General features: G+C 43.9%; 1 protein-coding gene across 1 annotated transcript in view; it reads left to right on the top strand.

The window, feature by feature from the left end:
• RPAP3 (RNA polymerase II associated protein 3) overlaps nucleotides 1-27822 on the top strand; it is an 82095-nt gene that overhangs the window by 39736 nt on the left and 14537 nt on the right. The window contains exons 5-10 of the mRNA XM_038740966.1: nucleotides 149-276; nucleotides 8747-8868; nucleotides 9783-9853; nucleotides 15070-15195; nucleotides 23777-23904; nucleotides 26205-26326. Coding sequence (XP_038596894.1) covers nucleotides 149-276; nucleotides 8747-8868; nucleotides 9783-9853; nucleotides 15070-15195; nucleotides 23777-23904; nucleotides 26205-26326 — 697 coding nt within the window. The remainder of the gene's footprint in view (nucleotides 1-148; nucleotides 277-8746; nucleotides 8869-9782; nucleotides 9854-15069; nucleotides 15196-23776; nucleotides 23905-26204; nucleotides 26327-27822) is intronic.

The raw sequence follows: 27822 nt of genomic DNA, 5'->3' as shown, positions 1-27822 counted from the left end.
TGTTTATAATTTTGCACCGTGAAGCCTCAGGCTGTAGCATTATATGTCCAGAGGAGTCTTAATTGGTGAGGTTCTGGTCACTGACGGATATTTTCTCTGCTAGATTTTGTATTACAGTAGTGTAACTGACCAAAGTTATGCTTTTCAGGGAAACACATTCTTTAAACAAGGAAAATATGACGACGCAATTGAATGTTACACAAAAGGAATGGATGCCGATCCGTATAATCCCGTTTTGCCAACAAACAGAGCATCTGCGTTCTTTCGAATGAAAAAGTAGGCTTATCCTTAACATACGTTTGTGTGTGTGTGTGTGTGTGTGTAAATGTGTGTGTTCATATATGTAGAGAGTTGTTTTTTCCCCAAATAGTGGGTCAGTAGCGGGAAGATGTTATGTGTAGTGAATTTTAGATTAAAGTATCTTTTTTCAAAAGTTCTCCTCAAAGGTTCATTCATTAATTCATTCAGTCGTATTTATTGAGCGCTTACTGTGTGCAGAGCACTGAACTAAGCGCTTGGGAAGTACAAGTCGGCAACAGATAGAGACGGGCCCTACCCAACAACGGGCTCACAGTCTAGTAATAATAATAATAATAATAATAATAATAATAATGGTTTTTGTTAAGCATTTACTGTGTGCAAAGCACCATTCTAAGCGCTGGGGAGGTTACCAGGGATCAGGTTGCCCCCATGGGGGGCTCACAGTTTTTATCCCCATTTTACAGATGAGGTAACTGAGGCCCAGAGAAGTGAAGTGACTCGCCCAAAGTCACACAGCTGACAGTTGGCGGAGCCGGGATTTGAACCCATGACCTCTGACTCCAGAGCCCGGGCTCTTTCTGCTGAGCCACGCTACTAGTAGGGGAAGGATTCAGCATGTGAGCAATTTCAAACACATTATGTAACCCAGTCTGCCAGCATCCTATTTAAATAAATCGTCCCAGGTCTTAGCCTAAAATGAGCTGTACTGTGTAGCCACGATCAATCAGTAGTATTTATTGAGCACCTCCTGCCTGCAGAGCACCATATTAAGCTCCTGGGAGAGTCTGTTAGAGTTCAAAGTCACAATCCCTATCCTCAAGGAGTTTACAGGCCCACTGGGGAGGCAGACACCAAACTCACATTACTTCATGGCAAGCGCTTGATAAATGCCATCATTATTATTACAGGGCACTTCGTGGTATTTATTGAGCGCTTAATGTGTGCAGAGCACTGAACCTCATCTGTAAAATGGAGATTCGTAATAATGTATGTTTTGTTTTGTTCTCTGTCTCCCCCTTCTAGACTGTGAGCCCACTGTTGGGTAGGGACCGTCTCTATGTGTTGCCAACTTGTACTTCCCAAGCGCTTAGTACAGTGCTCTGCACACAGTAAGCGCTCAATAAATATGAATGAATGAATGCATGACCAGTCTAGGAACCTAAGCAGGGCCATATAGCAGGTCCAGCTAGTGTTCCATTAATAATAATAATAATAATAATAATGGCATTTGTTAAGTGCTTACTGTGTGCAAAGCATTCATTCATTCATTCAATCGTATTTATTGAGCACTTACTGTGTGCAGAGCACTTGGGAAGGACAAGTTGGCAACATATAGAGACGGTCCCTACCCAGCAGTGGGCTCACAGTCTAGAAGGGGGAGACAGAGAACAAAACAAAACATCTTAACAAAGTAAAATAAATAGAATGAATATGTACAAATAAATAAATAGAGTAATAAATACGTACAAACGTATATACACTGTTCTACTCTTTATTTTACTTGTACATATCTATTTTATTTTGTTAGTGTGTTTGGTTTTGTTCTCTGTCTCCCCCTTTTAGACTGTGAGCCCACTGTTGGGTAGGGACTGTCTCTATACATTGCCAACTTGTACTTCCCAAGCGCTTAGTACAGTGCTCTGCACACAGTAAGCGCTCAATAAATACGATTAATGATGATGATGGAGTGGTTGCCAGGTAATCAGGTTGTCCCACGTGGGGCTCACAGTCAATCCCCATTTGACAGATGAGGGAACTGAGGCACAGAGAAGTGAGTTTCCCAAAGTCACACAGCTGATGAGCGGCGGAGGAGCCGGTAGTGGAACCCATGACGTCTGACTCCCAAGCGCGTGCTCTTTCCACTGAGCCACGCGGCTTCACTGAGCAGCTTTCTCTGAGGCTCTTGGAGGATTTTCCTCCTTGGCCAACGGTGTAATTAGACCTGTCCCGCTGTAGCGTTTGCTTTCTTTTCTCACCACTTACTAGGCACCTCTAAATCCAGAGGTATAATAATAATAATAATAATAATAATAATAATAATAATAATAATAATATTATCATTATAATATATAATAATAATATTATTATATATCCTAGTAATAATAGTAATGGCATTTATTAAGCGCTTACTGTGTGCAAAGCACTGTTCTAAGTGCTGGGGAGGTTACAAGGTGGTGGTGGTGATGGCATTTGTTAAGCGCTTACTATGTGCAAAGCACCGTTCCAAGCACCGGGGAGGATACAAGGTGATCAGGTTGTCCCACGGTGGGCTCACAGTCTTAACCCCCATTTTACAGATGAGGGAACTGAGGCCCAGAGAAGTGAAGTGGCTTGCCCAAAGCCACCCAGCTGACAACTGGTGGAGCCGGGATTTGAACCCCTGACCTCTGAATCCAAAGCCCGCGCTCTTCCCACTGAGCCACGCTGCTTCTCCAATCCTAATCAATCAGTGGTATTTATCAAACTCTCATTATGTGTGGAGCATTCAGTCATTCAGTCGTATTCATCGAGCGCTTACTGTGTGCAGAGCACTGTACTAAGCGCTTGGGAAGTACAGGTTGGCAACACACAGAGACGGTCCCTACCCAACAGCGGGCTCACAGTCTAAAATTTGCTAATTTAAAAGTTCTTCATCTTGAACGTGCATTTAAAGTGGCAAGAAAACTGTGTGACTTAATAACAGTAATGATAACGATGGCATTTGTTAAGCGCTTACTATGTGCAAAGCACTGTACTGAGCTCTGGGGTGGATGCAGGCTAATCAGGTTGGACGCGGTCCCTTGTCTCATGCGGGGCTCACAGTCCCAATCCCCATTATACAGATGAGGGAACTGAGGCCCAGTGAAGGGACTTGCCCCAGGTCACCCTGCACACAAGTGGTAGAGGCAGGATTAGAACCCGGGACCTTCCAACTCCCAGGCCTTTCTTCCATCAACTGCGCCGTGAGTTGTGGAATTACTAGTGACGAATGAGAAGGAGCTTGGCTCACTGGAAAGAGCACGGGCTTTGGAGTCAGAGGTTGTGGGTTCAAATCCCGGCTCCGCCGATTGTCAGCTGTGTGACTTTGGGCAAGTCACTTCACTTCTCTGGGCCTCAGTTACCTCATCTGTAAAATGGGGATTAAGATTGTGAGCCCCCCGTGGGACAACCTGATCACCTTGTAACCCCCAGCGCTTAGAACAGTGCTTTGCACATAGTAAGCGCTTAATAAATGCCATTAAAAAAAAAAAAAAAAAGAATGCCTCTACACTGTAAATTAATTACAGGCAGGGAACGTATCTGCTCAATTCTGTTGTATTGTACTCTCCCAAGCGCTTAGTCGTCATCATCATCATCAGTCGTATTTATTGAGCACTTACTATGTGCAGAGCACTGTACTAAGCGCTTGGGAAGTACAAATTGGCAGCATATAGAGACAGTCCGTACCCAACAGTGGGCTCACAGTCTAAAAGCTTAGTCACAAAGTAATCAGTCAATAAATACCACTGACTGACCGATTGCCCTTCTTAAATAAACTTACAAGGAAAGGAAGTTGCCATGAAATGGTTTCTAAACCAGGGGATGATACAATTAAGAATTCATCTGGTCAAAAGGTATGCATAACCTCTATGATATTTTCAGTTTTCTATAATATGCTCACTGCTCTGAGCACTTGGGAGAGTACACATAATAATATAATAATAATGGTGGCATCTGTTAAGCGCTTACTATGTGCAAAGCACTGTTCTAAGCGCCGGGGGATGATCAAGTTGTCCCACGTGGGGCTCACAGTCTTCATCCCCATTTTTACAGATGAGGGAACCGAGGCTCAGAGACGTTAAGTGACTTGCCCAAGGTCACACAGCAGACTTGTGGGGGAGCCGGGATTCGAACCCATGACCTCTGACTCCAAAGCCCGGGCTCTTTCCACTGAGCCACGCTCATAATGAAGTCCACAGACTTCTCGTCGCCCGCACCTAACACCTTTAAGCCTCAGTGGGTTCTCCTTAGTCTCGATCTTACGATGTGGGATTTGATGAGCAGCAGACAATTCTGTATTTAATTAACGATGGTGTTGGTTAAGCGCTGATTTTGTGTCCAGCCCTACTCCAAGCGCTGGAGTAGAGACAAGTTAATCAGGTTGGATACAGTCCCCGTCCCACATGGGGCTCACAGTCTTAATCCCTATTTTACCGATGTGAGAACTGAAGCCCAGAGAAGTGAAGTGACTTGTCCTAGGTCACACAGCAGGTGAAGCCCAGAGAAGTGACGTGACTTGTCCTAGGTCACACAGCAGGTGAAGAAGAAGTAGAAGCAGTAGAGAAGCAGCGTGGCTCAGTGGAAAGAGCACAGGCTTTGGAGTCAGAGGTCGTGGGTTCAAATCCCGGCTTCGCCTGTTGTCAGCTGTGTGACTTTGGGCAGGTCACTTCACTTCTCTGGGCCTAACTTGTCTGAAAAAGGGGGATCAATCAATCAATCGTATTTATTGAGCGCTTCCTGTGTGCAGAGCACTGTACTTAGCGCTTGGGAAGTACAAGTTGGCAACATATAGAGACGGTCCCTACCCAACAGTGGGCTCACAGTCTAGGAGGGAGAGACAGAGAATAAGACAAAACATATTAACAAAATAAAATAAATGGAATAGGTATGTACAAGTAAAATAAATAAATAGAGTAATAAATACGTACAAACATATTCACATATATACAGGTGCTTTGGGGAAGGGAAGGAGGTAAGGTGGGGGAATGGAGAGGGGGAGGAGGGGGAGAGGAAGGAAGGGGCTCAGTGTGGGAAGGCCTCCTGGAGGAGGTGAGCTCTCAGTAGGGCCTTGAAGGGAGGAAGAGAGCTAGCTTGGAGGATGTGGGTAAGGAGGGCATTACTCATGTCATGCCATGTCCTCCTCAGGATGAAGACTGTGAGCCCCCCGTGGGACAACCTGATCACCTTGTAACCTCCCCAGCGCTTAGAACAGTGCTTTGCACATAGTCAGCACCATTAAATAAATGCCATTAAAAAAAGAAAGTGGCAGAACCGTGATTAGAAGCCAGGCCCTTCTGGCTCCCGGGCCCGTGACGAGGCCGCTAGTAAGCTTCAATCAGCCTCTCAGCTGTGATCCGTTGAGACCGAAGAAGACTAGTCTTTTTGGTCTATTCCCAACCACAAGGTCCCCCTCAGTCAATCAGTCACAAGCGCTTAGTACAGCGCTCTGCACACAGTAAGCGCTCAATAAATACGATTGATTGATTGGTATTTATTGAGCACTGTACTAAACACTTGGGAGAGTACAACACTTGGGAGAAGCAGCGTGGCTCAGTGGAAAAAGCCCAGGCTTTGGAGTCAGAGGTCATGGGTTCAAATCCCGGCTCCACCACTTGTCAACTGTGTGACTTTGGGCAAGTCACTTAACTTCTCTGGGCCTCAGTTCCCTCATCTGTAAAATGAGGATGAAGACTGTGAGCCCCACGTGGGACAACCTGATCACCTTGTAGATTCCCCAGCGCTTAGAACAGTGCTGTGCACATAGTAAGCGCTTAATAAATGCCATTATTATTATTATTATTATTATTATTATTATTATTATTGTTATTATTATTATTATTACAATACTACAGAGCTGGCAGACAACTCTGCCCACAAAGAGCTCACAGGGCTCTTCATCCACCAGTCATCGTGGTGGTCCTGATCTATATTTTCTGTAGCTCCGTCATTCCTTTATTGATGCGGGGTGAATTATATTTAAAAAACTAAGATCTATATTTTTGGCATCTAAGGGATAGTATGTCCAAATGGTTTTTGACCCACCCCTCTTCCATGTTTACCGTCGAAGCTGATGACCTGCGTTTCCAGGGAATTCTTCCTTTCTGAGGCAAATCGTAGGCCTTTTCCCATCAGACGTGGAGTTCAGCCTGTCGATTTAGGGGAGTCACACACACTCAACCGGTTTGGGTTGTGTGGATACAAGAGTCAACGTTTAGGGGTATGAACGCCATCTGTTCTTCTAATAACCACTCACTTGTCAATCAGCCGTGCGTGCTGAGCACCTATTGTGTGCCACGTTGTGTATTAAGCGCTCAGGAGAGGACAACAGAGGTAGGAAACCTGACCCCTGCCCACAGGGAGCTTATTTTGGAAGCAGTGTGGCCCTAGTAGACACAGAATCGAGCCTTTTTTGTGTGGCAGGAAGAAATGCTGTGGGATTTTAGTGCTCCATTAGCCACAACCAGAAAGTGTGCTAATCTTTCTGTTTCTCGCATATGGACTGTCTCTATATAATAATAATAATAATAATAATAATAATGGCATTTATTAAGCGCTTACGATGTGCAGAGCACTGTACTAAGCGCTTGGGAAGTCCAAGTTGGCAACACAAAGACACGGTCCCTACCCAACAGTGGGCTCACAGTCTAGAAGACACACGCAGAAAGAAAACTTTAGGGTTGAAGTTGATGGGCCATTTTACTAAAATGAAGGCTTTGGAATAATAATAATAACAATAATAATGGCATTTATTAAGCGCTTACTATGTGCAGAGCACTGTACTAAGCGCTTGGGAAGTCCAAGTTGGCAACACATAGAGAGGGTCCCTACCCAACAGTGGGCTCACAGTCTAGAAGACACATGCAGAAAGAAAACTATTTAGGGTTGAAGTTGATGGGCCATTTTACAAAAATGAAGGCTTCGGAATAATAATAATAATAATGGCATATATTAAGTGCTTACTGTGTGCAAAGCACTGTACTAAACGCTTGGGAAGTCCAAGTTGGCAGCACATAGAGATGGTCCCTACCCAACAGTGGGCTCACAGTCTAGAAGACACATGCAGAAAGAAAGCTATTTAGGGTTGAAGTTGACGGGCGATTTTACTAAAATGAAGGCTTCGTAATAATAATAATAATAATAATAATAATAATAATAATAATAGTATTTATTAAGTGCTTACTATGTGCAAAGCACTGTTCTAATCAATCAATCGTATTTATTGAGCGCTTACTTTGTGCAGAGCACTGCACCAAGCTCCTGGGAAGTCCAAGTCGGCAACACATGGAGACGGTCCCCACCCAACAATGGGTTCAGGCCCACTGTTGGGTAGGGACCGCCTCCATATGCTGCCAACTTGTACCTCCCAAGCGCCTAGTACAGTGCTCTGCACGCAGTAAGCGCTCAATAAATACGATTGATTGATTATCTGAATTCTTGGTGATATACTAATAGAGTCAGGGCCTAAAGCAGCATCACTTTATGGAGCCTGAAGCTGAATAGGTTCCTCCGCTTCGCAGGAGGTTGGAGAGCTTGGCATGGTGATCAGTGGCGCAGCAGTTTCGCGAAAATTGTCACCTCCCCTTCATTCATTCATTCAATCGTATTTATTGACCGCTTACTGTGTGCAGGGCACTGTACTAAGCGCTTGGGAGGTACAAGTCGGCAACAGATAGAGACGGTCCCTACCCAACAACGAGCTCACAGTCTTTCAGCCATATGTTGCCAACTTGTACTTCCCAAGCGCTTAGTACCATGCTCTGCACACAGCGCTCAATAATTGATAATTATTGATAATAATAATAATAATAATATTGATTGATAGAAGGGGGAAACAGACAGCAAAACATGTAGACAGGGGTCAAAATCATCAGAACAAATAGAATTAAAGCTGTATGCACATCATTAACAAAATAGAGTGGTAAATATAAGTAAAATAGAGTAATAAATCTGTACAAATATATACGATATATATCCCCTACCGGAATTACGGCAATCCCAGTCAACTGGTGACCCTGTCTCAGTCGTTGCCGTTACTGCCAACCTCTCAGCCACTGGACGTCATCAGACTCGTGCTTGTCGACAGAAATAGAATTGAGGTAGCCGTCATTTAGCTAGCTTCATGTCTGCCGTAATAAGTCGGCTTTCTAACATCCTTGAAAATGAAGGATGTTTTAGAGTTTGTATCCTATAAAGATCGATAAATCAGATTTATTGAGCACATACCATGTGCAGGGCACTGTGATGAGCTCTTGTGAGTACACTCTAAAAATTCGAGAGGTAAAAATTAAGAAAATCAGTGCAGCACTCCAAACATCGTAAATGATCAGTTAATACCGTTGTTTTTTTGAGTCAAGTACAAGTAGTACTTGTGCTCAGCGCTTAGAACAGTGCTTTGCACATAGTAAGCGCTTAACAAATGCCATCATTATTATAAGTAGTAAACAGGATACTTTTAAACCCCAAGTTGTCAACAGTAGTGGTAGTAATGCCAGCATTTTTTGGAGCAGCTAATTGGTGCAGTGCTCTTTATTTTAGTCACTAAAAGGCAGGATCTCTTTTCTTGGGATGGCTACGGCGGGCTCTAGAGAAAGGTGGGTAAATGCAGTTTTAGTCAGCACAAAAGTAAAGGGAAATCAGGTTTACTGGCTCGTCAAATTCCGTCACGCGGTAGTTTTAGGTATTGTTTAAAACTGCCCGATCGGTGAATCTTCTTTACTTTCTGACGGAGAGCAACTTTGCATTGCAGGTATGCCGTTGCCGAATCAGACTGTAATTTAGCAATCGCGTTGAATAGGAATTACGCGAAGGCCTATGTTAGGAGAGGAGCTGCTCGCTTTGCACTGCAAAAGTTCAGCGACGCCAAAGAAGGTTTGTTCGCAAAACTCGATATTAAGTCCGAGCTGAGCTAGGCTGGTTTAATTCCGTTTTCAGTGACGGCGCCCTGGGTTGAGGGCCTGTGTGAATATTCCAGTGTAGAAACTCCAGTTCTAAAACGGGTGGAAAGGTCAGTCATTCCCAGTCTTTCCCGGCGTGTCGACGTACCCGGTAGGACGCTGTTCTGCCCATCTTCAAGGCCCTTCTGAAATCACTTCTCCCGGACGTCTTCCTTGACTATAATGTCTCATCTCTCCTTCTTGCTTCAGTTCCCCTCCCTTACCCGGTAGCATTTATGAGCATATATCTAAACTCCATCTCTTCCTCTTATTGGTAAGTTGTTTTCGTGGCAGCCTCCCTCGTTAGATTGTAAGCGCGTTGAAGGGAGGTAGCGTGTCCACTGCTCTGTGGTACTTCCCCAAGCTCTTGGAGCAGTGCTGTGCAGGAAGTAAGTACTCAGTAATTACTATTAGTTTGTGTTCTTGTAATGGCGTTTGTAAAGTGCTCGTTGTGGTCGAGCCCTGTTGTAAGTGCTGGCGTAGACGCGAGCTAATCAGAGCCACACTGGACTCTCCGCCTAAATAGGGGGGAGAACAGAGAAGTGAAGCGACTTGCCCAAGATGACACAGCAGGCCGTTGGCAGAGCTGGGACTTGAATCGATCAATCAATCGTATCAATCAGTTTATCAATCAATCGTATTTACTTGAACCCCGGTTCTCCGACTCTCAGGCTTGTGCTTTCTTTCCCCCCCTCCTTGGCCACGTTGGTTCTCTCTGATCTCATTGAATCTTAAGTCACGGACTCTGAGCCGAAGCACGGATTGTCACCTAATCAATGTGACGTTTCTGAGATTTACCATTTCGTCTTGTATTTTCTTATGAACTCTGTGCCCGTGTCTCTCTCCTAGATTATGAGAAGGTCCTAGACCTCGATCCACACAATTTTGAAGCCAAGAATGAATTGAAGAAAATTAATCAGGTAAGAAAAACGGATGCTTATAGTAAATGCAACTTTAAAAAATGACAGTACAGCATATTAATGCCTGCAGAGTTCCGAAAGACAATTAGTTCGGAATTTCGGTTTTCTAACTAGTGGTTTGTCAAGAGTTCATCTGTCTTTCAGAATCAGAATTTGTTCCTGTGTGATTTATATTAATTTGCAGAATTCGAAACATAGTTCTTAAAAGGCACTTAAGTGAATTCTTTCTAAACCTTTCATCATCTGAAAATCCCCCTGTGAAATTAGTAGTACGGAACAACAGAGGTCTTTAACACCAAAGAGTTTGAATAGAGTACTGGTTACACAGAAATTTGGGGTTCCCATCTTGAGTAGGTTGAGCTTTGAATTCAGTAAAATAATAGTAATAATAATAATATTGGTATTTATTAAGTGCTTACTATGTGCCAAGCACTGTTCTAAGCGCTGGGGTAGATACAAGGTAATCAGGTTGTCCTCCGTGGGGCTCACAGTCTTCATCCCCATTTTGCAGACGAGGGAACTGAGGCCCAGAGAAGTGAAGTGACTTGCCCAAAGTCACACAGCTGACAAGTGGTGGAGCTGGGATTTGAACCCATGACCTCTGACTCCAAAGCCTGGGCTCTTTCCACTGAGCCACGCTGCTTCTCCTTCCAAGGACAACAGATGATGATAATAATAATAATAACTGTGGTATTTAAGCGCTTACTGTGTCCCGAGCACTGTACTAAGCGCTGGGGTAGATTACAAGCTAACCGGGGTGGATGCAGTCCCTGTCCCACATGGTGCTCAGAGTCTTAATCCCCATTTTCCAGATGAGGCAACTGAGGCTCAGGGAAGGGAAGTGACTTGCCCGAGGTCGCCCAACGTACAAGTGGTGGAGGCTGGATTAGAACCCAGGCCCGTGCTCTAACCACTAGGCTACGCTGCCTGTCCAGCGCCGGGGCCTGGAAGGCATTTTCTTAGGTAGCCACCATAGCCTTGGTGTAGGGTCTTTGCCACCGTTGTTAATCAGGCACATGTCTGCTGCGTGACCTTGGGTAAGTCATTGTTATTATTGTTATGTGCGTGTGTGGGTGTGAAGGTCGAAGCCACAGTTGGAGCTGGGCTGGGTCGGACTAGAGTGGGATCCTAGAATTGGATGATCTAAATAATAATAATAATGGTATTTGTTAAGCGCGTACTATGTGCAAAGCACTGTTCTAAGCGCTGGGATAGCTATGAGGTTGAGGTTGTCCCAAGCGGGGCTCACAGTCTTAGTCCCCATTTCCCAGATGAGGTAACTGAGGCCCAGAGAAGTGAAGTGACTTGCCCAGAGTCACACAGCTGACTAGTGGCAGAGCTGGGATTCGAACCCATGGCCTCTGACTCCAAAGCCCGGGCTCTTTCCACTGAGCCACAGCTGCTACATGAGAAGGAACAGAAGAAAAATCTTGATATATTCCAGTTCTAGGGAAACAACACGGCCCTAGTGGATAGAGCACGGCCCTGGGAGTCAGAAGGCCCCGGGTTTTAATCCCGGCTCTGCCACTTGTCTGCTGGGTGACCTTGGGCAAGTCACTTAGTTTTTCTGTGCCTGGGTGACATCATCTGTAAAATGGGAATGAAAGCTGTGAGCCCATTTCTCCCCCTACTCCCCATCCCCCCTGCCCTACCTCCTTCCCCTCCCCACAGCACCTGTATATATGTTTGTACGTATTCATTACTCTATTTTACGTGTACGTATTTATTCTATTTATTTTATTTGGTTTATATGTTTTGTTTTGTTGTCTGTCTCCCCCTTCTAGACTGTGAGCCCGCTGTTGGGTAGGGACCGTCTCTAGATGTTGCCGACTTGTACTTCCCAAGCGCTTAGTCCAGCGCTCTGCACACAGTAAGCGCTCAATAAATACGATTGAATGAATTGATTGATTCATTATTATTGATTGAATAAATACGATTGAATGAATGAATTTGGGGCAGGAACCACCGTGTCCAACCTGATTTGCTTGTAACTAACCCAGTGCTTAGAACAGTGCTTGACGCATAGTAAGTGCTTAAGAGATACCGTCACCATCAACCTGATTTGTGCTCTGGGCCACTTGTTTTGTTTTGTAGAAAAAAGCGTGGTTTGGCCAGTTGGCCCAGAAATGGTCCTTTGTTCTCCCCCTTCCCTTTCCTAAGTACACACTCCTTTACCTTCCCAGGTTAGGAGAAGTATTTTATAATTCCCCTTGGATAATCAGAGGAGGAACAGAGTCACCTCAGGAATACAGACACATCGCACATGCGGGAATGGACCAGCCCCGGCTGACAGTCAGATCAAAAATCAAGTGGTTTCAGAATCCCCTTAGCCATGAAATAATAAATGAAAATTGTGCCGGGAGTCAAACCACCTACGTATGTGCCGACCATATCCCTGTCCCTTATGGAGCTGGCAGTCTAAGGGGGAATGAGAACAGGTATTAAATTCCCATTGTACATATGAGGAAACTGAGGCTCAGAGAAGTGATTCACCCAAGGTCATGCTGCAGACAAATGGTAGAATCCGAATCAGAACCCACTTCCCCCCGCGGCCCAGGGTTTGGGGAACCAGTGGGGTAGTGAACCACGTCTCGTCGTGAAAACCTGGCTAAAACATTTTCTGTTATCATTCAATAGTTTTTTTTTAATAGAGACTGAATGTCTTGAATATCAGTGTTTTTCTTCTGTGACTTCTCGGGTGGATAATATTTAATTTGGGTATTAGGAAGTTTTAACTTTCTTTTTAATAGAGACTGAATGTCTTGAATATCAGTGTTTTTCTTCTGTGACTCCTCGGGTAGGTAATATTTAATTTGGGTATTAGGAAGCTTTAACTTTTTTTTTAATAGAGACTGATTGTCTGGAATATCAGTGTTTTTCTTCTGTGACTTCTTGGGTAGATAATATTTAATTTGGGTATTGGGGAGTTTTAACTTTTTTTAAATAGAGACTGAATGTCTTGAATATCAGTGTTTTTCTTCTGTGACTTCTCGGGTAGATAATATTTAATTTGGGTATTAGGGAGTTTTAACTTTTTTTTAATAGAGACTAAATCGAATATCAGTGTTTTTAATAGAGACTGAATGTCTTGAATATCAGTATTTTTCTTCTGTGATTTCTTGGGTAGATAATATTTAATTTGGGTATTAGGAATTTTTAACTTTTTAATAGAGGCTGAATGTCTTGATTATCAGTGTTTTTCTTCTGTGACTTCTCGGGTGGATAATATTTTATTTGGGTATTAGGAAGTTTTAACTTTCTTTTTAATAGAGACTGAATGTCTTGAATATCGGTGTTTTTCTTCTGTGACTCCTCGGGTAGGTAATATTTAATTTGGGTATTAGGAAGTTTTAACTTTCTTTTTAATAGAGACTGATTGTCTTGAATATCAGTGTTTTTCTTCTGTGACTTCTTGGGTAGATAATATTTAATTTGGGTATTAGGGAGTTTTAACTTTTTTTAATAGAGGCTGAATGTCTTGAATATCAGTGTTTTTCTTCTGTGACTCCTCAGGTAGATAATATTTAACTTGGGTATTAGGGAGTTTTAACTTTTTTTAATAGAGACTGAATGTCTTGAATATCTGTTTTTCTTCTGTGATTTCTTGGGTAGATAATATTTAATTTGGGTATTAGGAAGTTTTAACTTTCTTTTTAATAGAGACTGAATGTCTTGAATATCAGTGTTTTTCTTCTGTGACTCCTCGGGTAGATAATATTTAATTTGGGTATTAGGGAGTTTTAACTTTTTTTTTAATAGAGGCTGAATGTCTTGAATATCAGTGTTTTTCTTCTGTGACTTCTCGGGTGGATAATATTTAATTTGGGTATTAGGAAGTTTTAACTTTCTTTTTAATAGAGACTGAATGTCTTGAATATCAGTGTTTTTCTTCTGTGACTCCTCGGGTAGGTAATATTTAATTTGGGTATTAGGAAGTTTTAACTTTTTTTTTAATAGAGACTGATTGTCTTGAATATCAGTGTTTTTCTTCTGTGACTTCTCGGGTAGATAATATTTAATTTGGGTATTAGGGAGTTTTAACTTTTTTTAATAGAGACTGAATGTCTTGAATATATATTTTTCTTCTGTGATTTCTTAGATAATATTTAATTTGGGTATTAGGAAGTTTTAACTTTTTTTTGTAATAGAGACTGAATGTCTTGAATATCAGTGTTTTTCTTCTGTGACTTCTCGGGTAGATAATATTTAATTTGGGTATTAGGAAGTTTTAACTTTTTTTAATAGAGACTGAATGTCTTGAATATCAGTGTTTTTCTTCTGTGACTTCTAGGGTAGATAATATTTAATTTGGGTATTAGGAAGTTTTAACTTATTTTTTTAATAGAGACTAAATGTCTTGAATATCAGTGTTTTTCTTCTGTGACTTCTCGGGTAGATGATATTTAATTTGGGTATTAGAGAGTTTTAACTTTTTTTTAATAGAGACTAAATCGAATATCAGTGTTTTTAATAGAGACTGAATGTCTTGAATATCAGTATTTTTCTTCTGTGATTTCTTGGGTAGATAATATTTAATTTGGGTATTAGGAAGTTTTAACTTTTTTTTAATAGAGACTGAATGTCTTGAATATCAGTGTTTTTCTTCTGTGACTTCTTGGGTAGATAATATTTAATTTGGGTATTAGGAAGTTTTAACTTTTTTTTAATAGAGACTGAATGTCTTGAATATCAGTGTTTTTCTTCTGTGACTTCACGGGTAGATAATATTTAATTTGGGTATTAGGGAGTTTTAACTTTTTTTTTTAATAGAGACTGAATGTCTTGAATATCAGTGTTTTTCTTCTGTGACTTCTCGGGTAGATAATATTTAATTTGGGTATTAGGAAGTTTTAACTTTTTTTTAATAGAGACTGAATGTCTTGAATATCAGTATTTTTCTTCTGTGACTAATTGGGTAGATAATATTTAATTTGGGTATTACGGAGTTTTAACTTTCTGGGTCACAACTAAAGATGGAAAAGCAAGCTCGTGAAAGACCACTAACTGAGATACTGAACTATGAAGTTAAAGCACTAGGTAAATAAAAGAAAAGAGTGCGGGATAATAGAAAACTTGTTTCATTTCCTCTTAATTGTATTCACCTCTCTCTTAATTTCTGTGCAGTGGGCATTCACCTTGCAGAAGGCACTTTTTGCATTAATACACCGTGACTGTTCTCCTAAAGATTAATAAGGTTGACTCTGACTTCTCTGCAGGCTCTGCATACTGAAGAAGATTTTAATTCCAAGGAAACTAATGCAGTGATTGGCCCAGATGAACAAGAGAAAAAGCGCATTGAGGAGCAACAACGCAAGCAGGAGGCTATTACAGAAAAAGACTTGGTAAAGCCTTTCATGTATTCAACATTTTTTAATTGATCGTCAAATTACTAGTCCAGAAATTACCAGAGTTAAAATTCTCATGATAGTAGCTCAGGTAAATTGGACACCAATTTAAGATCATTTTATGTGCGGATTCATAAGTAAGAAAGAGCAAGAGTCAAGAGACCTGGGTTGTAATTCCCGCTCTACCATTTGCCTGCTAGGTGGCCTTGGACAAGTAATTTAACATCGTTGCCTGTTTCCTCATCTGTAAAATGGGGATTTAAAATAACTGGTCTCCCTCCTACTGAAACAGTGGATATCCCGTGTGGGACAGAGCATTATCCAACTTGGCTTCAGTGATGGTGTCCTCTGTCCTCTCCTGCTTCTGCTCTTATCTCTCTGGCCCCTCATTCTCAGTTTCTTTCATAGACTCCTTCTCTACCTCTCACCTCCTAACCATGGGAGTCCCTCACTGCTTAGTTTTGGGTCCCCTTCTGTTCTCCATCTACCACCACTCCCTTGGGGAACTCATTCACTCCCATCGCTTCAACTACCACCTCTACGGAGATGATTCCCAAATCTCCATCTCCAGCCCTGATCGCTATCCCTCTCCACAGCCTCACATTTCTTCCCAAGCGCCTAGTACAGTGCTCTGCACACAGTAAGCGCTCAATAAATACGATTGATTGATTGATTGATTGATTTCCTCCTGCCTTCAAGACATCTCTGCTTGAATGTCCTTCTGTCGCCTCAAGCTTCACATGTCCAAAACAGAACTCCTTATCTTCCCACCCAAACGCGGCTTTCCCATCACTAGTGACAGCACCACCATCCTTCCTGTCTCACAAGCCCATAACCTTGGCATTATCATTCCAAATTCTAAATGGCATTATATCCCCCCCTTCCAGACTGTAAGCCTGGTGTGGGCAGGGATTGTCTCTATTGCCTGAATTGTACTTCCCCGGCGCTTAGTACAGTGCTGTGCAAACAGTAAATGCTCGATAAATAGGATTGAATGAATGAAGCACTGACTCCTCTCTGTCATTCAACCAGCATATTCAGTCTTTCACTAATCCTGTCATTTCGACCTTCACGTCATCACTAAAATCTGCCTTTTTCTCTCCATCCACACTGCTACCACGTTAATGCAGTCACTCGTGCTGTCCCGCCTGGATTACTGCATCAGCTTCCTCTCTGCCTCCTGTCTCTCCCCACTCCAAGTCTGTACCTCTCTGCTGCCCGGATCATTTTTCTACAAAAATGTTCAGGACGTGTTACCCAGCTCCTTAAGAACCTCCGTTGGGTGCCTGCCTACAGAGGCTCATTGAACAGGAACTCCTTACCATCTGCTTTAAAGCACTCCATCACCTTGCTCCCTCCTGTCTCACCTCTCTGATTTCCTGCTACAATCCAGGCCTCCCACTTGGCTTATGTGATGGCAACCTACTTCACTGCATCATCATCATCAGTCATATTTATTGAGCGCTTACTGTGTGCAGAACACTGTACTAAGCACTTGGGTAATCCAAGTTGGCAACATATAGAGACAGTCCCTACTCAACAGTGGGCTCACAGTCTAAAAGGGGGGGACAGAGAACAAAACCAAGCATACTAACAAAATAAAATAAATAGAATAGATATGTACAAGTAAGATAAATAGAGTAATAAATATGTACAAACATATACATATATACAGGTGCATCGTCATCATCAATCGTATTTATTGAGCACTTACTGTGTGCAGAGCACTGTACTAAGCGCTTGGGAAGTCCAAGTTGGCAACATATAGAGACAGTCCCTACCCACCAGCGGGCTCACAGTCTAAAAGGAGGAGACAGAGAACAAAACCAAGCATACTAACAAAATAAAATAAATAGAATAGATATGTACAAGATAAATAAATAAATAGAGTAATAAATATGTACAAACATATATACATATATACAGGTGCATCATCATCATCAATCGTATTTATTGAGCGCTTAACTGTGTGCAGAACACTGTACTAAGCGCTTGGGAAGTACAAGTTGGCAACATATAGAGACAGTCCCTACCCAACAGCGGGCTCACAGTCTAAAAGGAGGAGACAGAGAACAAAACCAAGCATACTGACAAAATAAAATAAATAGAATAGACATGTACAAGTAAGATAAATAAATAGAGTAATAAATATGTACAAACATATATACATATATACAGGTGCATCATCATCATCAATCGTATTTATTGAGTGCTTACTGTGTGCAGAACACTGTACTAAGCGCTTGGGAAGTACAAGTTGGCAACATATAGAGACAGTCCCTACTCAACAGTGGGCTCACAGTCTAAAAGGGGGGGACTGCACTTAGGGCTCCTCTGTCTCACCGCTGACTCTTTTTTAAACGGTCCTTGTTAAGTGCTTACTTTGTCAGGCACAGTTCTCAACACCGGCGTAGACACAAGATAATCAGGTTGGACCCAGTCCCTGTCGCACAGGGAGCTCACAGTCTTAATCTCCATTTTACGGATGAGGTAACTGAGGCACGGGGAAGTGACGCCACTTGCTCAAGGTCACACAGCGGGCAGGTGGCAGAGCCGGGACTAGAACCCAGATCCTTTTTTTTCCCTAATCAATCAATGAATAGCATTTATTGAGCGCTTACTGTGTGCAGAGCACTGTACTAAGCGCTTGGGAAGTACAAGTTCGCAACGTATAGAGACAGTCCCTACCCAACAGTGGGCTCACAGATTGGGCTCCCAGTCCAGTCTGTGCTCTATCTAGGTCACGCTGCTGCTTCTCTCTCTCACCCACATCCTGGAACTCCCTCCCCAATCGCATCTTCACCTGTATATATGTTTGTACATATTTATTACTCTATTTTTACTTGTACACATTTCTTCTATTTATTTTATTTGGTTAATCTGTTTTGTTTTGTTGTCTGTCTCCCCCTTCTAGACCGTGAGCCCACTGTTGGGTAGGGACCGTCTCTAGATGTTGCCAACTTGTACTTCCCCCAGCGCTTAGTACAGTGCTCTGCACACAGTAAGCGCTCAATAAATACGATTGAATGGATGAATGAATCTTGAAAGACAGTCACTCCCCCCACCTTCATAGCCTAATTAAAAGCCCATGTCCTCCAAGAGGCCCTCCCCAAATCTTCCCTCATTTCCTCTTCTCCCACTAGCTCTGCATCTCCCCTGCGCTTGGATTTGCATCTTTAATAATAATATATGTATATATGTATGTATATATGTATATATGGTTGTACATATTTATTACTCTATTTATTTATTTATTCATTTATTTTGCTTGTACATTTCTATCCTATTTATTTTATTTTGTTGGTATGTTTGGTTCTGTTCTCTGTCTCCCCCTTTTAGACTGTGAGCCCACTGTTGGGTAGGGACTGTCTCTATGTGTTGCCAATTTGTACTTCCCAAGCGCTTAGTACAGTGCTCTGCACATAGTAAACGCTCAATAAATACGATTGATTGATTGATTGATTAATAACAATAATAATGGCATTTGTTAAGCGCTTACTATGTGCAAAGCACTGTTCCAAGCACTGGGGAGGTTACAAGGTGATCAGGTTATCCCATGGGGGGCTCACATCCTTAATCCCCATTTTACAGATGAGGGAACTGAGGCCCAGAGAAGTGAAGTGACTTGCCCAAAGTCACACAGCTGACAATTGGCGGAGTCGGGATTTGAACCCATGACCTCTGACTCCAAAGCCCAGGCTCTTTCCATTGAGCCACGCTGCTTCTCTATTATTCTCTCTTTATTCACCCCTCCCTCAGCTCCACAGCACTTACGGTCATATCTGTAATATATTTATCTTCTAAGCTCACTGTGGGCACTGAACTTGTCTACTAACTCTGTTATTTTGTATTTTCCCAAGCGCTTAGAACAGTGCTCTGCACACAGTAAGCATTCAATAAATATAATTGATTGACAAGGATTATCTCCAACCTGATTTTCTTTTAGAGTGATAATAATAATAATAATAATAGTGACAGTATTTATTAAGGGCTTACTATGTGCAAGGCACTGTTCTAAGCGCTGGGGGTATACAAAGTAATCAGGTTGTCCCACAGGGGGCTCACAGCCTTAATCCCCATTTAACAGATGAGGGAACTGAGGCCCAGAGAAGTGAAGTGACTTGCCCAAAGTCGAATCCCGGCTCCTCCACGTGTCTGCTGTGTGACCTTGGGCAAGTCACTTAACTTCTCTGCGCCTCAGTTACCTCATCTGTAAAATGGGGATGAAGACTGTGAGCCCCACGTGGGACAACCTGATCACCCTGTATCCCCCCAGTGCTTAGAACAGTGCTTTGCACATAGTAAGTGCTTAACAAATGCCATCACTATTATTATTATTATTATTATTATTGGCGGAGTCGGGATTTGAACCCCTGACCTCTGACTCCAAAGCCCGGGCTCTTTCCACTGAGCCACGCTGCTTCTGATGATGGCATTTGTTAAGCACTTACCACGTGCCAAGCACCGAGGTAGATCAATCAATCAATCAATCGTATTTATTGAGCGCTTACTGTGTGCAGAGCACTGTACTAAGCGCTTGGGAAGTACAAGTTGGCAACATATAGAGACGGTCCCTACCCCACAGTGGGCTCACAGTCTAAAAATCTAACATTTAGATACAAGGTATTAGATAGAAGGTAATCAGGTTGGACACGGCTCCTGCCCTTCCTGGGACTCCCAGTCTTAATCCCCATTTGCCAAGTGAGGAAACCGAGGCACAGAGAAGTGAAATGACTTGCTCAAGGTCGCACAGCAGGCAGATGGCGGATTAGAACCCAGGTCCTTCTGACTCCAGGCCAGTTGAAAACCCTGCTCCCGCCCCAAGATCAAGGGCACCTCCCAAATGCTCCCCTCCGGCCACGCATTGCCCACTCTTCAGTCTTCAACCTTTGGGTAGGGACCGTCTCTATATGTTACCAATTTGTACTTCCCAAGCGCTTAGTACAGTGCTCTGCACATAGTAAGCGCTCAATAAATGCGATTGATGATGATGATGTTGGCATTTGTTAAGCGCTTACTATGTGCAAAGCGCTGTTCTGAGCCCTGAGGGGGGATACAGTGTGATCAAGTTGTCCCACGGGGGGCTCACAGTCTTAATCCCCATTTTTACAGATGAGGTAACTGAGGCTCAGAGACTTGTGGCGGAGCCGGGATTCGAACCCCTAACCTCTGAGTCCAAAGCCCGGGCTCTTTCCACCAAGCCACGCTGCTTCTCTGTAAATATTATTCTTTAAAATGTTGGTTGTAAATGCAATCTCCCCCCCCCCCCCCACCTACTGCTAAGGACAGAATCGCTCCCAGTGCTAAATACAGTACTTAGTTCGTAGTAAGCCCTTCACAAATACTACAATTATTACTCTTATTATATATATACATACATATTATATAATGCATAATATATATGTATATATATATACACACACATACATATTATATAATGCATAATATATATGTAGTCGGCTAGGATACCTGTTTGTCCAAGAGTGCGGTGAAGCTATTCTAAGGCCAGCCTGGGCTGGAGTCTGCCTCTTTTACAATCAATCAATCGTATTTATTGAGCACTTACTGTGTGCAGAGCACTGTACTAAGCGCTTGGGAAGTACAAGTTGACAACAAGTTGCCCAAATTGGCACATTTTAAAAGGAGAGGCTAAAGCTTTCCAACACCTTGGGTGTCAGACACTCCCCTGTCTTCTTTCTTTCATTCATTCATTCATTCATTCAGTCGTATTTATTGAGCGCTTACTATGTGCAGAGCACTGTGCTAAGCGCTTGGGAAGTACAAGTTGGCAACCAGTTGCCCAAATTGGCACATTTTAAAAGGAGAGGCTAAAGCTTTCCAACACCTTGGGTGTCAGACACACCTGTTTTCTTTCTTTCATTCATTCATTCATTCAATCGTATTTATTGAGCGCTTACTATGTGCAGAGCACTGTGCTAAGCGCTTGGGAAGTACAAGTTGGCAACAAGTTGCCTAAATTGGCACATTTTAAAAGGAGAGGCTAAAGCTTTCCAACGCCTTGGGTGTCAGACGCTCCCGTTTTCTTTCTTTCATTCCTTCATTCAGTCGTATTTATTGAGCGCTTACTGGGTGCAGAGCACTGTGCTAAGCGCTTGGGAAGTACAAGTTGGCAACATAGTTTTCATCTACGCAGTTTTGATCTGCAGATGGACGGAAGAGATTCCTTCATTCACTCAGTCGTATTTATTGGGTGCCTACTGCGTGCAGAGCACTGGACTAAGCGTTTAGTACAATCTAAGAGATTGACGGGTCTCCTCAGTTGAGCAAGACAGTGATCCAGGTGGCGAGAGAAAGTAGCAAGTAGTGATGGAGTTGAAATGGGTAGATAGAGAGAGAAGAAGCAGCGTGGCCCAGTAGAAACAGCACCTGTATATATGTTTGTATATATTTATTACTCTATTTATTTATTTACTTATTTTACTTGTGCGTATCTATTCTATTTATTTTATTTTGTTAGTATGTTTGGTTTTGTCTCCCCCTTTTAGACTGTGAACCCACTGTTGGGTAGGGACCGTCTCGATATGTTGCCAGCTTGTACTTCCCAAGTGCTTAGTCCAGTGCTCTGCACACAGTAAGCGCTCAATAAATACGATTGATGATGATGGAATGAGCCCGGGCTTTGGAGTCAGAGGTCGTGGGTTCGAATTCCCGCTCTGCCACATGTCTGCTGTGTGACTTTGGGCAAGTCACTTCACTTCTCTGGGCCTCAGTTCCCTCATCTGGGAAATGGGGATTAAAACTGTGAGTCCCCCCTGGGACAACCTGATCACCTTGTAACCTCTCCAGCGCTTAGAACAGTGCTTTGCACATAGTAAGCACCTAATAAATGCCATCATTATTATTATTATCTTACTATTCTCTGAGCCTCAGTTACCTCATCTGTAAAATGGGGATGAAGACTGTGAGCCCCCCGTGGGACAGCCTGATCACCTTGTAACCTCTCCAGCGCTTAGAACAGTGCTTTGCACATAGTAAGCGCTTAGTAAATGCCATCATTATTATTATTATCTTACTATTCTCTGAACCTCAGTTACCTCATCTGTAAAATGGGGATGAAGACTGTGAGCCCCATGTGGGACAAACCTGATCCCCTTGTATCCCCCCAGCGCTTAGAACAGTGCTTTGCACATAGTAAGCACCTAATAAATGCCATCATTATTATTATTATCTTATTATTCTCTGAGCCTCAGTTGCCTCATCTGTAAAATGGGGATTAAGACTGAGAGCCCCACGTGGGACAAACCTGATCACCTTGTAATCCCCGCAGCGCTTAGAACAGTGCTTTGCACATAGTAAGCGCTTAATAAATTCCATCATTATTATTATTATTATCTTCTTATTCTCTGAACCTCAGTTACCTCATCTGTAAAATGGGGATGAAGACTGTGAGCCCCACGTGGGACAAACCTGATCACCTTGTATCCCCCCAGCGCTTAGAACAGTGCTTTGCACATAGTAAGCGCTTAATAAATGCCGTCATCATTATTATTATTATCTTCTTATTCTCTGAGCCTCAGTTCCCTCATCTGTAAAACCGGGATGAAGACTGTGAGCCCCACGTGGGACAAACCTGATCGCCTTGTAATCTCCGCAGCGCTTAGGACAGTGCTTTGCACATAGTAGATCTTAATAAATGCCATCATTATTATTATTATTATTTTATTATTCTCTGAGCCTCAGTTCCCTCATCTGTAAAATGGGGATTAAGACTGTGAGCCCCCCATGGGACAAACCTGATCACCTTGTATCCCCCCAGCCCTTAGAACAGTGCTTTGCACATAGTAAGCGCTTAATAAATGCCATCATTATTATTATTATCATCTTATTATACTGTGAGCCCCCCGTGGGACAAACCTGATCACCTTGTATCCCCCCAGCGCTTAGAACAGTGCTTTGCACATAGTAAGCGCTTAACAAATGCCACGATTGTTATTATTATTTGACATAGCGGGTCCTGGCAGGAATGGAGACAGTTAAACCCAGATGAAACGATGTGATGGACGACAGGGGCAACTGAGTCTGTGACCGCTCTGTATAATTCGCGCGGCCGGAACGATGAAGCAAAGACAAGGGACAATATTCCCCAAATTTTAGTATCAAATTGGCCATTGCGACGTATATTCCCCCTCGTCCCCCTCTCCATCCCCCCCGTCTTACCTCCTTCCCTTCCCCACAGCACCTGTATATATGTAGATATGTTTGTACATATTTTTTTTACTCTATTTTATTTGTCCATATCTATTCTATTTATTTTATTTTGTTAGCATGTTTGGTTTTGTTCTCTGTCTCCCCCTTTTAGACTGTGAGCCCGCTGTTGGGTAGGGACTGTCTCTCTATGTTGCCAACTTGTACTTCCCAAGCGCTTAGTACAGGGCTCTGCACACAGTAAGCGCTCAATAAATACGATTGATGATGATGATGATATTCCCTAGCAGATGTTTGCTTTCTTTGTGTCCTTGCATTTGCCTCTCCTTGTCGACGTTTAAGGCTATATTAAGAGTTGCGCTGGGCACACTGCCTTTATTTATTTTTTTTTTTCCCTTCTGTGATTTGAAAGGGTAATGGCTATTTCAAAGAGGGGAAATATGAAAGAGCAATCGAATGCTACACCCGCGGGATGGCAGCGGACGGCGGCAATGCCCTTCTCCCGGCGAACCGAGCCATGGCCTATCTAAAAATTCAAAAGTAAGTACCCGCCGTACGTGGCCACCTTTCCGGGGGAGAGCAGATCGGCCCCAATTCCGGGAGGAAATAAAAGAAAAATCCATCCCGCTTCCTTTCATCGATTTTCATGATTCCCAGCTTGAGAATGATTCATTTCCTTCTCCGCGGTGTAGTTTCTCAGTTTCGCAAACCAGTTTTCAGTTCCTTTGAATATTCTCTTTGAGGCAGTGTTTTTTTTTTTTTTTTAATGGCATTTGTTAAGCGCTCACTATGTGCAGAGCACTGTTCTAAGCGCTGGGGGTGGATCCAAGGTGATCAGGTTGTCCCAACTGGGGCTCACTGTCTTCATCCCCATTTTACAGATGAGGTCACTGAGGCTCAGAGAAGTGAAGTGACTTGCCCAAGGTCACACAGCAGACGTGCTCTGCACATAGTAAGCGCTCAATATGATTGATGATGTGGCGGAGCGGGGATTCGAACCCATGACCTCTGACTCCAAAGCCCGGGCTCTTCTCCACTGAGCCACGCTGCTCCTCAGTGGTTCTAATAATAATAATAATTTTGGTATTGGGGAAGCGCTCACTATGTGCGAAGCGCTGTTCTAAGCGCTGGGGAGGATCCAAGGTGATCAGGTTGTCCCACGTGGGGCTCACGGTCTTCATCCCCATTTTACAGATGAGGTAACTGAGGCTCCAAGAAGTTAAGTGACTTTCCCAAGGTCACACAGCAGATATAATAATAATAGTAATAATGGTGGCCTTTATTAAGCGCTTACTATGTGCAAAGCGCTGTTCTAAGCAGTGGTGGGGGGGGGATACCAGGTGATCAGGTTGTCCCATGGGGGGCTCACAGTCTTCATCCCCATTTTACGGATGAGGTAACTCAGGCTCCGAGAAGTTAAGTGACTTTCCCAAGGTCACACAGTAGAAATAATAATAATAATAATGGCATTTATTAAGTGCTTACTATGTGCAAAGCGCTGTTCTAAGCACTGGGGGGGGATACCAGGTGATCAGGTTGTCCCACGGAGGGGCTCACAGTTTTCATCCCCATTTTACAGATGAGGGAACTGAGGCTCCAAGAAGTTAAGTGACTTTCCCAAGATCACACAGCAGATATAATAATAATAATAATATTAATAATGATGGCATTTATTAAGCGCTTACTATGTGCAAAGCGCTGTTCTAAGCACTGGGGGGGGATACCAGGTGATCAGGTTGTCCCATGGGGGGATCACAGTCTTCATCCCCATTTTACAGATGAGGGAACTGAGGCTCCAAGAAGTTAAGTGACTTTCCCAAGATCACACAGCAGATATAATAATAATAATAATAATAATAATAATAATAATAATATTAATAATGATGGCATTTATTAAGCGCTTACTATGTGCAAAGCGCTGTTCTAAGCACTGGGGGGGGGGGGATACCAGGTGATCAGGTTGTCCCATGGGGGGATCACAGTCTTCATCCCCATTTTACAGATGAGGTAACTGAGGCTCTGAGAAGTTAAGTGACTTTCCCAAGGTCACACAGTAGAAATAATAATAATAATAATGGCATTTATTAAGTGCTTACTATGTGCAAAGCGCTGTTCTAAGCACTGGGGGGGGATACCAGGTGATCAGGTTGTCCCACGGGGGGCTCACAGTCTTCATCCCCATTTTACGGATGAGGGAACTGAGGCTCGGAGAAGTTGAGTGACTTCCCCAAGGTCACACAGCAGATAGGCGGCGGAGAGGGATTCGAACCCATGACCTCTGACTCCAAAGCCCGGGCTCTTTCCGCTGAGCCACGCTGCTTCTCTGATGCCTCATATCGACTGCCTGCCCAATAAACGCCATTCACCAATTGGATAATAGGGTGGGGTCTTCAAGGAAGACAGATTCGATTTAGGAATAGGTTAGGTTTATTTAAAAAATAAATCACTGCCGATGTCTTTTTTTTTTATGGTATTTGTTAAATGCCTCCTCTACGTCAGGCATTATACCGAGCCCCGGGGTAGATAACAACGTACTCAGATCGGACACGGGCCCTTTCCGGCTCAGGACTCACGGTCTCGGTCCCCATTTTACGGGTGACGTGACCGAGGAACGGAGAAGCGACGGGACCGGCCGCCCCGGGTCACCCACCCCCAGCAGAGAGGCGGCGGGCGCGGGATCCGAACCCAGCTCCTTCCGATTCCCGGGCCCCCTCCACCGGGCCGCGCTGCTTCCCTGCCTGACCCCGCTAGCGACCAGGTGGATTGAAGTGGACGGTTGGTGCTCGGAGGCGGCCGCGGGTGCCGTCGTGATTCCTCTAATTGTTCACCCTCCACTCGAGGTACGAGGAGGCGGAAAAGGACTGCACCGAAGCCATCTCGCTGGATGGCTCCTATTCGAAAGCGTACGCCAGGAGAGCAACCGCCAGGACCGCCCTGGGAAAGCTCAATGAAGCCAAACAGGGTGAGCTCTTTCTTCGCTAAAGCCAAACTCACTACACGGAGGCTGTGGCCTGACATCTCATTCCATTAGTACGGCGCTGTGCACATAGTAAGCGCTCAATAAATACAACTGACGATTCCCCCAGAACGGGCCCGCTGGAAGCGACCCGCTCATTAATGACGGCATTTGTTAAGCGCTTACTCCGTACCGTGTTTTGTTCCCTGTCTCCCCCTTTTCGACTGTGAGCCCACTGTTGGGCCGGGACCGTCTCTATATGTTGCCAACTTGGACTTCCCAAGCGCTTAGTACAGTGCTCTGCGCACAGTAAGCGCCCGATAAATGCGATTGAATGAATGAATGAATGAATGAATCTTATCTTTACCACAACGCCTAGCAAAGTGTGCTCGATAAGTACGATTGAATGAATGAATGAATGAATGAGTGAATCTTATCTTTACCACAACGCCTAGCCAAGTGCTTGGAACACAGCAGGCACTTAATCAATCAGTGGTATTTACTGAGTAGTTACGGTGGGCAGAGCACTGTACTCAGCGCTTGGGGGAGTACATGTAGACATACTCCCCGCCCTCGAGGAGGTTACAATTTAGAGGGAGTTTAGGCCACACTTGTTCCCATTAGAGACGGTTTCAAAAGCCGGCAGTCCCGGAGGTATTTCCCCCTTCTAGACTGGGAGCCCGCTGTTGGGTAGGGACCGTCTCTATAATGTTGCCAACTTGTACTTCCCAAGCGCTTAGTACAGTGCCCTGCACACAGTAAGCGCTCGATAAATACGATGATGATGATGATGTGTCAAGCACTGTTCTAAGCGCTGGGGGGGATACAAGGTGATCAGGTTGTCCCACGGGGGGCTCACAGTCTTCATCCCCATTTTACAGATGAGGGAACCGAGGCTCGGTGAAGTTAAGTGACTTGCCCGAGGTCACACAGCTGACGCGTGGTGGAGCGGGGATTCGAACCCATGCCCTTTGACTCCAAAGCCCGGGCTCTTTCCATTGAGCCATGCTGCTTCTCAGTGGAAGCAGCCATCATTATGTTGCCAATTTGTACTTCCCAAGCGCTTAGTACAGTGCCCTGCACACAGTAAGCGCTCGATAAATACGATTGATTGATTGATTGAGGAGAGTACTTGTCCGTCGGATTAGAGGAGGGAGGGCGTTCCGGGCCAGAGGTGGGGACGGGGGCGAGGGGTCGGTGGTGAGACGGGCGAGGTGGAGGCACGATGAGAAGGGTGGCATTGGGAAAGCGAAACGTGTGGGCTGAGTTGCAGTGGGAGAGTCGCGAGGTGAGTGAGGAGGGAGCAATTTGATGGAATGCCGTGAAGCCGTGGGTGGGCAACCACCGGAATTTTTGGAGAAGTGGGGTGACATGTCCTGACTGCTTTTGTAGAGAAATGATCCGGGCAGCAGACTGAAGCAGAGCCTGGAGTGAGGAGAGGCAGGAGGCCTGGAGGCTCTGCCTCCCCCTTCTAGACTGGGAGCCCACTGTTGGGTAGGGAC

The sequence above is a fragment of the Tachyglossus aculeatus genome, chromosome 2, assembly GCF_015852505.1.
Source record: "Tachyglossus aculeatus isolate mTacAcu1 chromosome 2, mTacAcu1.pri, whole genome shotgun sequence".
Classification (NCBI taxonomy): Eukaryota; Metazoa; Chordata; class Mammalia; order Monotremata; family Tachyglossidae; genus Tachyglossus; species Tachyglossus aculeatus.
This window is presented reverse-complemented; position numbering and strand designations above follow the sequence as displayed.